Here is a 13,182-nt window from a genome sequence, read left to right on the forward strand (position 1 = left end):
AAAAAAAAAAAAAAAAAAAAAAAAAAAAAAATAGCCCTTGTCAGTCTTGCAAAGGACCAGCACCAACATAGTAGGGTTCATAACTATCTCTAACTACAATTCCATAGGATCCAACACCTTCCTTTGACCTTCATGGGAATCAGGAATACGTGTGGCACACACACATACATGCAGGCAAAAATGCACAAAGTAATTCTAGAAAATAAAAAAAAAAGACACACTGAGTCCAACTTAGTGCAACTTCAGCAATGTACCATCTACCTCAAGTGCTTAAAAACCCAGCATTTCAGGTGTCTGTGAACAGTTAAGTACTCTTTCCAAGATTCTTGGTTCTTAGTGGCCAAAATTTAACTTATTCCTCAAAGTAGACAGGCGACATCCTGTTAGCCTGACTCTTCCCCACCAATTACATTCCAATGCATTGTTTTCTCTTAGTTAAAAAGAACATGTAAACACTGGGCATTGGTGGTGCACGCCTTTAATCCCAGCACTCAGGAGGCAGAGGCAGGCGGATCTCTCTGAGTTCGAGACCTGCCTGGTCTACAAGAACTAGTTCCAGGACAGGCTCCAAAAAACCACAGAGAAACCCTGTCTCGAAAAACCAAAAAAAAAAAAAAAAAAACCAAAACACATGAAGAGGTCAGATAGAGTATGCGGGGGCTTGGCTTGACTGCTCTTATCCAGCATAACTTTGAAAAATGGCTTGTGACTTGAAGATGACACTGGCTTTCTAGAAGGACAGATATTACTGAGCAGTCCTGCCTGTCCTCTCAAACACTGACTTAAAAAAAAAATGAAAAAATGTATTGGCCCCTAAATACCTGGAAATTTAAAATCTGAACCCCTCCAAAAGACACCCTCCAGACCCCCAAAGCAAAATGTTTTGCTTCCATTTACTAGATATCTTCAGAACATACTGAACCCTAGTGTAGTAGAATATGGGGGATGAAAACAGCACTCATGCAGATAGTAGGATAGGTGGTTTTACCCATTCCACCCACCTTGTTTTCCTTTTGGGTTCTGAGACAAGGTGGCTAGCCTTGAACCTGCAATCTTCCAGCCTCAGCATCCCAGTACTGGGAAACAGATGTCACCACACATAGCTGTCTTTGTCCCCTCTAATGAGCTCCAGAGCTACCAGTGGAGAGTCCTTCAGGACACCCCCAGACCCAGAAAAACTTCAGTGGGAAAGAAGTAAGAGCCATCAATACTGCCCGAATTAGTAGGCATTTACTACCACACTCTGGTCCAAAGTCTGAGAAAACCCAGAAACAAGTTTTAGAAGCCAAATAAAAGTTCATCCAACCCGGCCCAAAAGTGGATGGAGTAAAGAAATCAAATGAACTCTGTCCTTCCTACCCAGGGCCACAAGGTAAAACCATGCTCTCATTTAGAAGCAATCAGAATGAGGTTTTATGTACATTAGACAAAACTTTTAAGATACTTATAAAAATCTGCTCGTTAGAAATTAGGGATCTCAGTTGAGTGCGATAGTGCATTCAGGAGGAGGCAGGAGGATCTCTGTGAGTTGGAGGTAAGCCTGGTCTACACACAGAGCTCCAGAATAGCCAGGACTAAAAACAAAGAGACCTATCTCAAAAATAAGTAAGTAAGGGCTGGAGAGATGGCTCAGAGGTTAAGAGCATTGTCTGCTCTTCCAAAGGTCCTGAGTTCAATTCCCAGCAACCACATGATGGCTCACAACCATCTGTAATGGGGTCTGGTGCCCTCTTCTGGCCTGCAGGCATACACACAGACAGACTATTGTATAAATAATAAATAAATAAATATTTAAAAAAAAATAAGTAAGTAAGTAAGTAAATAAATAAATAAATAAATAGGAGGAGGAGGAAGAGGAGGAGGAGGAGGAGGAGGAGAAAGAGAAGTAATAATAATTAGGTAATTAGGGATCAGGCAGTGTCAGCCAGCCCAGAGGTTGCAGAAGACCCACATGGCAGCTCACAAACATCTCTAACTGTAATCCCATGGGATCTGACATCCTTTTAGTCTCTCCAGGCACCAGGCAAACGCATAGTGCACATACATATATACAAGCAAAATATTCACATATAAAATTAAACTAAGGCTGCCAAAAACATCCTCCTGAATGCACTGTGAGGAGCACACATCAATCTGCTTCTCACCTGGATGAGTTTGGCAGCAAACTGGTTTACTTCATTAACTCTTTCCTCATGAGCAGCCAGATCAGTCTGAAACTCTTCAAATTTCTTCTGCAGGACTTCCACATGTTCCAGATCCTGGCCTAGCTCCTCAGAAGTCACAATTGCTTCCTATTCAGGGAGAGAACCAGCTTGAGACACAGGCACACAGTCAATTAATGAAGAAGATACATTAGGGACGAGGCCACATCACTTTACTGGACAATTCTCTATGCAGTCTTTTACTTCTGTCCTCTAACAGTGTTCTTCCCAGAGACCCTAGGCTTCAGGGTTACAAAATCAAAGGTTCCTAGAGAGCAGCTGAGACAGTCTCCCGCTCCTACCCTCCATCTAAGCTAGGGTTCCAACTGCATTAACACTGCCTCTCAAGGCAGATCACAGGGAGGCTCCTTCCTCTTAGGGGAGCCTAGTATACCTGCCCTCAAAGCATACCTTGTCATTGATCCAGTCCATTACATCCTCACACTCCCGCAAATACTGCACCAGCTTCTGTGCCTGCAGCAGTTTAATTCCCTTCTCCCGCATCTTCTCCAAAAGCAACTCCCACTGGCGGTGAAGCTCCGTCAAACGTGTCTGGAGGTTAAAAGTCAGACGTTTAAGCCAGGGATGGTGGTACATGCCTTTAATCCCAGTACCCCGGAGGAAGAGGCAGGCAGATTTCTGTGTCTGAGGCCAGCCTGTTCTCCATAGTGAGTTCCAGGACAGCGAGGGCTACACAAAGAAACCCTGTCTCCAAAACAGAAATAAAAAAGCCAGTGGGCTGGTTCAGTTGGTAAAGGCTCTTGCCACTCAAGTCTGAGGAGCTAACTAAATTCCCAGAGGCCACAGCTAAAGGAGAACAGATTCCTAAAAATTGTCCTAAGACCTCTGCATGTGTGCTGTGGTACACATTCCTCTCTTGCAACTCTCTCATACAACTATAAAATGTCATTTAAAGAGAACTACAATGTGAAATCTTTGGATTACAGTAATAGAACACCATCAACTCTCAAATAACTCTTCAGAGAAAAGGCTCTGGAGGCCTTACAGTGACCGTTGTTGAACATGACATCTCAAGCTAAGTTCAAACCTCATCTACACATCTGCATGAAGTGAATACTTCATGCAGCCATAGTTCATGAAGTATTCGCTTCCCAGCATCACTGGGTGTTCACAGCACAGACCTAGAAAGGACCTGAAAATGAGGGAAGTCAAGAAAACTATTTCAGCCTGTGTGCTGTCTCTGGTACTTGACTTTACCTTAGGGCCTTGATTATGCTTATCCCCAAGACACTGGGAGTTTCTGGGTAACAATGACAGGCAAAGGTATAACCACACAGGTTCAAACACAAACGAAAATGAAATCTGGGATCCACCCATGTTGAGATGTTATTACTCTCATCAAGAGAACAAAACAAAACAAAACTTTGAAAGCCAGGGGCAACAGTCAGCATGGGTGGAGTCTTTTACAAGCAGGCATGAAAGTTTCATCAGCAGAGAGAAAGCTGTGAGGAAAGAAGAGCTCACACACTTCACTGCACAGCGCCATGACAACAAGTCAATACTCCACCTACTCGGATATGAGACCCAATGTGGGTGGCCGTAACTATGGGGCGCCAAGCTGTCCGGTATGGTGTGAAAGTCTAAACCGATGACAAGACAGGTTACACAGGACACAGACACAGTCTTCTACTCCACCCATTTTCCTTTGTGCTAACGCTATCTGTCAAACTAAACTGCTAACTTTGGGGACAAATAAACTGCCAAGGCAGGTCAGGGTCACTATGGGAAGTATGAGCTCAAATACAAGATGATAGAACTCTTTGCTTAAGAATGGGGCTACAGACACTGGCCAGATCTCACCCTCAAGTCCACTGTCAGTCACACAAATTTCCTTTTCACGCAGTCAGGTCATCATGACTCAGATATTGGCACAATTTTCCCAGCCCTGCAAGTCAGAGAGGACCCAGCTACTCAGAGGCTGCCTGCAGTCCAGGAAGAAGAGCAGATAGGGAAGCTGCAGAACTCAGGGTGGGAAAGAAAGTCTGGCTATGACTCAGGCCGTGAGTCAGCAGTGGGAGCTTTCGGAGATGCAGATACAGGAAACATTAGGAAAAGACAGGCATGGGATACAGATTGGGAACAACACAGTGAAATTCTACTTCTCACCTATGGGACTTTGGGAAGGTTACTCCAAATGCTAGTTGGCAGTATATATAAAGCTGCTTTGATAAACTCTCCAAATGGGGCACAAATGAACTCAGCTCTGGGTCCTCTCCCAAGATGAATCCCCAAAGTCAAACACTTGGTCTGTTCCTCTCAGGTCTACCTGTGGCTGGGTTATACTACATAGTCCCGTATATCTCAGGGAAATTTCTATGAAGTAGTAAGAAGACAACAGACTTTATTTACTACAGGACTATATTAAAAACAATGTATTTAATTAAGAGATTACATTAGTCAAAGGAATTCAAAATTAAACAGCTGGTTATTGGACGACTGGCACTAACTTTTCTTTTCTTTTTTTTTTTAAGTTTAGGAATTTTTATTTATTTTTGTTTGTTTTTCTTAAGTATTTATTATGTATACAATGTTCTGTCTGTGTGTATGTCTGCAGGCCAGAAGAGGGCACCAGACCTCATTACAGATGGTTGTGAGCCACCATGTGGTTGCTGGGAATTGAACTCAGGACCTTTGGAAGAACAGGCAATGCTCTTAACCACTGAGCCATCTCTCCAGCCCCGGCACTAACTTTTCTTACAAACACTACTAATAACAATTTTAACAGTTCCTAATCTAAAGCCTAGATTCAGCCCATGCCTTTTACCCCAGCACACAGGAAGCAGGCAGAGGCAGGTAGATCTCTGTGAATTCTAGGCCAGTATGGCCTATAAAGTGAGTTCCAGGACAGTCAGGGCTACACAAAGAAACGTTGTCTTGGAAAAAACAAAAATAAACCAAAAACCAAACCTAACCCACCAAACAAAAGCCTAGATTCAGTAAGTAGGCAGATAGGCTGGTCCATTTTAGAATACCCACAGCAGATAGACACCAGCAGAGCAAATACGGTACAAATGTTTAATGCTGTAAAACCACCAGCCTGGCTCCTAGCTCATTCAAAACAGATACTGAAGCAAGGCGGGGTTGGGGTGGAGTACCCCTGGCTGAGGCTGATTGCTTTGCCTTCATCTTCAAGAATGCCTGACAAAAAAGTCCTAGGAAAGGCTGTGCCTTCAATGCAAGGTGGCTTTTGAGACAACCAAATAAAAGGTTGGATGAGGTAACACACACTACAACGTTTGGGCGGCTGAGACAAGAGGATCCAGTTTAAGTACAGCTTGTTTTATATACCTAGAGCCTAACACAAAGAAATAAACAAGCAAAACATGTAGACAAACGAGAAGTGTATCAAAGGAATGATGAGATGGCTCAGTAGTTAGTGTACACCCTTTCTTAGAGACCTGAGTTCAGTACCCACATGAGGCAGCTTACAAACACCACTAACTCCTGCTTCAAGGGATCCAACACTCTTCTTTGGGCCTCTGAGTGTTCATGCATACATACATGCACAAACACCTGTAATTACACACAAATTAAAATTTAAATAAGTCTATCAAAGATCAACTAGATAAAAGTATCTGTTTATGAAACTCAGCAGGGCAATAAGAATAGGGCATTTTCCCTCAATACTATAGTACTGTTAACAAAGCATAGAAAACTATCTTCTCAACTCCAAAATAAGTGGGCCCAAAGTTTGAAGATACCAGTCTCAAAGTTACTAATTATCCTCTGAAATATTAGAGTTAGTTGACATGGAAGCAATCTTCCTTAACGTATGAACAAATGCTAACTCTCTCTACTCCAAGAATCCTGTTCCTCACTACATACACTAGTTTTCAGTCATGCTCTCAATCATAACAATACCTGGTTTGTAGATTTCTTGGACAAGTCGAGCTTCCTCCTACCCTGCTCCTGCAAGTGAAGCTTTCTGACCAAGTAGAATTCTTACTTACCCGGATGGTTTCAGACGCAAAATGTCCTTCTGAGATCATCAGGTTTCCTGTCTCATCCAGCTTGACGATGGCTCCTGAGTTGGCCTGTACTTCAGCTTCAAAGGCTTGGTGCTTCTGAAGCTTTCCCTGGTAGTACAACACAAGTGAGCCCCAAGTGTTACCACAAGGCACTCGCTTTGTTCCTATCCCAAAGATCCCCTGTCCTCAGTCCCATTTCCTCTAGCGAGGGAGGCAACTACTCAAATACAAAGACTACATTTCTACCACACTGGCCTGTGAGCACATTCAACTTTGCAGGTAGAAGATAATTCAGAATACAATAATATAATAAAATTTCAAATTTTATTATATTATTATATTTCAAATTTTATCCAGAACATCTAATCCTTTCTAGAAAAACAGGACCATGCTCACAGTATCATACACATTCCACTTGTTTTAGAAGCCACAACAAAACCCTGCTTACATTCTATTTAATTTTTTTTCTTTCTTCTTTCCCTCAAGACAGGGTTTCTCTGTATAGCCCTGACTGTTCTGGAACTTACTATATACACCAGTCTGGCCTCAAACTCACAGAGATCCACCTGCCTCTGCCTCCCAAGTGCTAGGATTAAAGGTGTGCACCACCACCGCCTGGCTCTATTTTTTTTTTATTTTTTTTATTTTTTTGTAGTTTTTCGAGACAAGGTTTCTCTGTGGTTCTGGAGCTTGTCCTGGAACTAGCTCTTGTAGACCAAGCTGGTCTCGAACTCACAGAGATCCGCCTGCCTCTGCCTCCCGAGTGCTGGGATTAAAGGCGTGCACCCGGCTTCTCTTTAATTTTTAAGTACATTTATTTTTCAGGTCTGTGTATATGTGCAAGCATGCACATGCTATGGCACATGTTCTCTCCTTCACCACATGGGTCTTAGGATGGAACTCAAGTCACCAGGCGTAACAGTATGCGTCTTTATGCACTGAACCATCTTGCAAAACCCATTCCATTTTTTTCTTTCTTTTTAAAAAACATGTATTGCCAGGAGGTAGTGGCTCCCGCCTTTAATCCCAGCATTTGGGAGGTAGAGACAGGCGAACCTCTGAGTTCCAGGCCAGCCTGGTCTACAGATCAAGTTCCAGGATAGGCTCCAAAGCTACAGAGAAACCGTGTCTTGAAAAAACAAAATAAAACAAACAACAAAAAAACCCCAAAAACAAAACAAAAACCATTTATTCATATATCTGTGTCTGTGAGGATGTATGCCATATATATGTAGGTGCTCAGAGGCCATAGAGGCATGACAGCCCCTGAAACTGGAGTTACAGAAGGCTGTAAGACACCTGATATGGATGCTGGGAACCAAACCCATAACCACCGCAGTAGCAGTGCATGTTCTTAACCACTTAGCCATTTCTCTAGCCCATAACTACTTATTTTTGGTAGCAACAATACTGTTAGCATGCCTTCTCAGAACAGTCCAGCTGGGCATGGTGGTGCATTAATTTAAGCACACAGGAGGCAGGAAGGTAGATCTGTGAGTCTGAAGCTAGCCCAGTCTACATGTTAAGTCAGCTAGGGCTGCAGAGCAAGACCCACACAGTCAGGTAGATCTCTGTGAGTTTGAGGCTAGCCTAGTCCTAGGGCTGTAGAGTAAAGATCCTGTCTCAAAAACAAAACACAATCCAAAATAATCACCAAGACTTTTCTTGGAAATATCAAGAATTCCAGTGGCAGGGCTGGAGAGATGGTTCAACAGTTAAGAGCACTGCTCTCCCAAAGATTCTGAGTTGAATTCCCAGAACCACATGGTGGTTGGCAAACATCTGTAATGAGACCTGGTGTCCTCTTCTGGCCTGCAGGTGTACATGCAGGCAGAACACTGTACACACACTAAATAAATAAATCTTTAATAAAATAAAGTAAATGTGTGTCAGTATCTGGCTGGGTTTAAAAAAAAAATTCCAGCGGCTTTGAGTTTAAGAGCTAACAGCTTAAAGCAGCGGTTCTCAACCTGTGGGGTTCAAACAACCCTTACAGAGGGGTCGCCTAACATCAGAAAACACAGATATTTACATTACAAATCATTTGCGGTTTTTTTTTTTTATTTCAAGACAAGAGTATCTCTGTATAACAGTCCTGGATGTTTTGGAACACACTCTGTAGACCAGACTGGCCTTGAATTCATTGAGATCTGCCTGCCTCTGCCTCTCAAGGTCTAGGATTAAAGGAGTGCACCACCACCACCTGGTTTACATTACAATTCATAATAGTAGCAAAGTTATAGTTATGAAATGCAACGAAATAATTTAATGTTTGGGAGTCACCACAACATGAGGAACTATATTAAAGGTATCAGCATTAGGAAGGTTGAGAACTACTGGTTCTCACACATGCAGAAGACATCGTGCCTGCAAGCTATGCCTCTACCATATATGCTAGGTTCTTCTCAGAGCAGAGTTGGTCTTTGTATCTGACCTACATTCTTCAAGCTACTCTATCTTTTTTGGTCCCCTGACTTCTGAGATGCAAGAATCTCTAAGAGCTCAGACATACCTGCAAGTTGGTTGGGTCTTTGTAGTTCTCATCAGATGCAACTTGAAGTTTCTCCTGAATCCACTTCTCCAGTTCCTCAGCATCTCTTTGAAAAAACTGGAACCGATAGGAATCTTCTAGCTTCTGCCGCCGCAAGGTAGAGAGCTCCTTGAAGCGGTGGTACCGATCCAGGACCTGCTGCCGTCTCTCCTGGATGTCCTCTGCTGTTTCCAGCACTTTGACCCCACTTGGATCCATTTTCTGAAAAGACAGAATGCCTTGAAATAAGTTCCATGAAATAAGAAATGGATTAGGCTCTCTGATGGAAAGAATCAGAAAATCCCAACAAATGAATTATGAAGTAGCCCTTTCTAGGGATGAAGCCTTAATGAACAGCTAATTCAGTGGTTCTCAACCTTCCTAATGCTGTGGCCCAACACAGTTCATGTTGTGGTAACCCCCAACCATAAAGTTATTTTCATTGCTACTTCACAACTGTAACTTTGTTACTGTTATGAATTGTAAAGCAAGTATTTGTGTTTTCCAATGGTTTAGGGTGGCCCCTGTGAAAGGTTCATTCAACCCCCAAAGGGGTTGTGACCTACAGGTTGAGAATTGCCAAGTTATTTTCTCCCAACACCTACCTACCTACTCTGGCCCCTCAGATGGCAATTTTTGTTGATGTTGTTGTTTTCAAGATCTATTTATTTATTTATATATGATGCTCTATCTACATGTGCGCCTGCACAGCAGAAGGTGCTTTCAGATAACATTATGGATAGCTGTGAACTATACGTGGATGCTGGGAACTCAACTCTGAACCTCTGGAAGAACAGCCAGTACTCTAACCACTGAGCCATCTCTCCAGCCCAAGGATGGTGGTCTTGATGACAATGAAAAGTGAAAGTGATAAATGGGAGAATTACATTTATAATACTTCTACAGGGGCTTCAAGATTCAAAGCAAGCACTGGTATTTGAAGGATTATTGATAAATTCACTTTAAAACAATTCTTTCATCTTGCTTTTGCATTTATCATGTAAAGGTATGAGATATGAATGACTTTTTTTTGACAAGGTCTCGTGTATCATAGACTGGCCACAGACTGGCCACTTGTTATATAGTTACAGATAACCTTGAACTACTGACCCTTCTCTCTTAAGTGCTAGAATTACAATTATGTTCCATGAACGCCAGGTTTTATGCTGCGCTGAGTCAAACCCAGGGTCTCTTGGATGCAAAGCAAGCACTTAAACAAGTCAGATGCATTTCCCACCCCCAATTTACTCTTATTTAAACCAGCTTTCCTCTTTATCTTCCCACCTCTGATGTTAGTCAACAAAAGGATGACTCTACCTAGACAAAGCAGCTGAATTCTGTTACTCTGAAATGTCAGCTAAGCAAGTCTTCAGGTGGACAGTGACAGGTCTTGTCATCTGAGTGAAAATCACATCACGGTGTATTGGGAGACGGAGCTGTATGACCATTTGCTTATGCAGGTGCAGAAGTGCGGAGGTGGGGGTACACACGAGTGTGCACACCAGGGATTTAACTCAAGCACATCATGCATGTGAGGCCACCATGTTCCAAGAGCTACATTTACAGTTCTTTTTCATTTTACTGGGTCCATGTCTTACTAGGTTTCCCAGACTGGTCTTGAACCTGAAATCTTTCTGCCTCAGTGACCCATAGCTGAGAATCACAAACCTGGGTCAACAGGCCTGGCTCAACCTCTCCTCCTTCTATCAGTGGCTTTGGAAAGGAGGGAGGCTGTGTAGGTTCAGCAGTTTTACATAAACTACAAAGGTTGATATAACAGTGGGGTTTTCCTTGTAGCATTAAACCCTAATGTTAAATATGTAGTTTTCTAAGCAGTTTTGCCAAATTTTATGTCAAGAAGAGAACTTGAGCTGGGCGATAGTGGCGCACGCCTTTAATCCCAGCACTCGGGAGGCAGAGGCAGGCGGATCTCTGTGAGTTCGAGACCAGCCTGGTCTACAGAGCTAGTTCCAGGACAGGCTCCAAAGCCACAGAGAAACCCTGTCTCGAAAAACCAAAAAAAAAAAAAAAAAAAAAAAAAAAAAAAAAAAAGAGAACTTGACTTATTATGTAAGAAATGAAGATTATGCTACTTAGATCTTATCAAGAAGTCAGGGTGGAATATAGACCAGCACAGCGGCTGGCATGCACAAGGCCATCAGTTTCCTCCCCAGCATCAGAGAGAAGAAACCATTCTGTCCTCTACTCAGTTTAAGGACTGCAGCTTCTAAAATTCTAAATTCAGCAGTACATGACCCTGTTACAAGCTACCTTTCCTACTATGCTTAGAGTGGCTAAGGAATGGCAGGTAACCTTTCCCACTCTACAATTACTGTCTTTAGCACATATACCCATCAATCAACTGATTCCTAACACCACCAACAGAATCTCTCTCAGTAGGCTGAGGTAAGAGAATGGAGACTTCAAGGGCAGCCTGAGTTATACAGAAAGATGTTTCAAAATGCAAATAAGAATTCTTGATTTGCAGAGACGGCTCAGAGGTTAAGAGCCAACGTTTTCAGATGATCAAGCCTTACAGAATATTCCAGTCAAGACTTGACCATAATTTAAAATTTTCTTTAGGTCCCTGTAAGAATATCTGTGGCCCCAATCAGCAGGAAGAAGCCTAAAAAACTATGCCCACATTCCCCCAAAAATTATGGATATTTGTCTTTGCTTAAAATGTTGGTTACAAGTTGTTATGGTATCAGGAGAAAAGCTAAACAAAGGGGAAAAGGAGATTGGATTCAGAGTTGTTGCTGGTTTCTTTTTTTTTTTTTAAAAAGGGGGGGGGGTGCTGTAGAACAATGGTCTGTACCCTGTCAATTGTATTTTAATAAAATGTTGATTGGCTGGTAGCCAGGCAGGAAGTATAGTAGGGGCAAGAACAGGAGAATTCTGGGAAGAGGAAAGGTTCAGTCTATAGTCATCACCCAGACAGAGAACAAGCAATGTGTGACTGCCTCACCAAAAAAAGGAACCAAGACACATGGCTAACACAAACAAAAATCATAGGCTAATAAAAGTTATGAGTTAATAAAAAACCTAAGCTAACAGGCCAATCAGTTAATTTTAATTAATGTAGACCTCTGTGTGATTTCTTTGGGACTTAAAAACTAGGCATGACAGAAACCTCAGTCAACAAGGCTGGCCTAGAACTCAGAGACTGGCCTGCTTCTGCCTCCCAAGTGCTGGGATTGAAGACACGTGCTACTGCTGCCCTGCGACCTGGGGTGATTTTAACTCAAGCACCTTGTCTTTCAAATTATAGTCTATGGAAGTAGTTATTTTGATTGATTTCCCAAGCTTTTCCCCCTCTATTTTCAGTGGTACTGGGCATCTAACTCAGGACTTCTTGAATACTAAGAAAGCACCCCACCAGAGTCACTTCTCCAGCTCTGTGTGTTGCATGAGCCTGCAGGTACAAGAGTCTGTCAGACACCGTTCTCTATGTTTTTTAAGAAATCCAGCATGTGAGATGGCTCAGCTGGTAAAGGCACTTGCGGTCAAGACTGATAATCAGAGTTGGTTCTCAGGATTCATGTTGGAAGAAGAAAACCCACTTTCACAAGTTGTCTGCTGACCTTCACATACATGGTGGCACATGAGCATCCTTAGACACACAAATATATATGTGTAATAATAATCTTTAAATATGTATTATTATTGTGGGATGGTGGTGGAAAAAGGGAGGGAGAGAGGTAAATGTTATACCACAGCTCTTAACATTATCACTCCTAGAGTCCCCTCTTACCTTATTTTCTGCACAGAGTCTTCCTCACTGAACTTGGAGCTTACTGATTTGGCTTGGCTACTCATCAGGGCTCCCCTTCTTCCCCATCTGAGCCATAGAAGCACACTGCTATGCCTGGATTGCATTACAAAAACTTTACCTTCTGAGCCACCTCCCTAATCATAAATGAGTCCCTTCCTAAAACATGATTCTCTATGAAACGCTAAGTCTTGCACACTTTTTTCTTTGAACTCCCTATGTAGCTGAAAATGATGTTTAACATTTAATCCTCCTCCCTGGAATTAGACATGCCTGGCCTGTACATAATTCTGCCTACAATGTTCCATCCCTTCTTTCCCTGGTATGTCCTACACATATCCCAAGACACACTGAAATTGAGTAAACTCTAAGTCCTGCTCCCTGTCCTCTGTTGCAGCCATACCTGCAGATGCACTAAAGATTTCTACCTACCCCCTCCTGATTAGCCAGAGACACCTAATGCCTGTAAGCCTTACTCTGGTGTAAAGGGCATTAAGAACGTTTGTTCAGCCTGTGTCCTGCTTTCCTCTGGTCTGTGAAGTGAAGCAGCTAAGAACTGTCAATACTGAGAGGGTTCCTCGTGTTTTTGTGTGTGGAATCCTGGTCTATGATTTGTCTATACACTGCTCTGTATCAAAATTAGAAAAACACCTTCGGTAAATAAGCTGCTGGCCAATCTGTGACATGCAC

The 13,182-nt window shown here is 42.6% G+C and overlaps 1 protein-coding gene across 6 annotated transcripts in view; it reads right to left on the bottom strand.

Moving 5' to 3' along the window:
• The window catches only part of Sptan1 (spectrin alpha, non-erythrocytic 1), a 72,847-nt gene that overhangs the window by 50,298 nt on the left and 9,367 nt on the right, over nucleotides 1-13,182 (bottom strand). For all 6 annotated transcript variants that reach the window (XM_005346158.2, XM_026790095.1, XM_026790093.1 and 3 more), the window contains 4 exons: nucleotides 8,703-8,942; nucleotides 6,173-6,298; nucleotides 2,613-2,753; nucleotides 2,145-2,291 (listed from right to left, as the gene is read on the bottom strand). In XM_005346158.2, coding sequence (XP_005346215.1) covers nucleotides 2,145-2,291; nucleotides 2,613-2,753; nucleotides 6,173-6,298; nucleotides 8,703-8,939 — 651 coding nt within the window. In that variant the 5' untranslated portion in view covers nucleotides 8,940-8,942. Of the gene's footprint in view, nucleotides 1-2,144; nucleotides 2,292-2,612; nucleotides 2,754-6,172; nucleotides 6,299-8,702; nucleotides 8,943-13,182 lie in introns of those variants that run through there.

This window comes from Microtus ochrogaster, chromosome 4 (genome assembly GCF_000317375.1).
Source record: "Microtus ochrogaster isolate Prairie Vole_2 chromosome 4, MicOch1.0, whole genome shotgun sequence".
Classification (NCBI taxonomy): Eukaryota; Metazoa; Chordata; class Mammalia; order Rodentia; family Cricetidae; genus Microtus; species Microtus ochrogaster.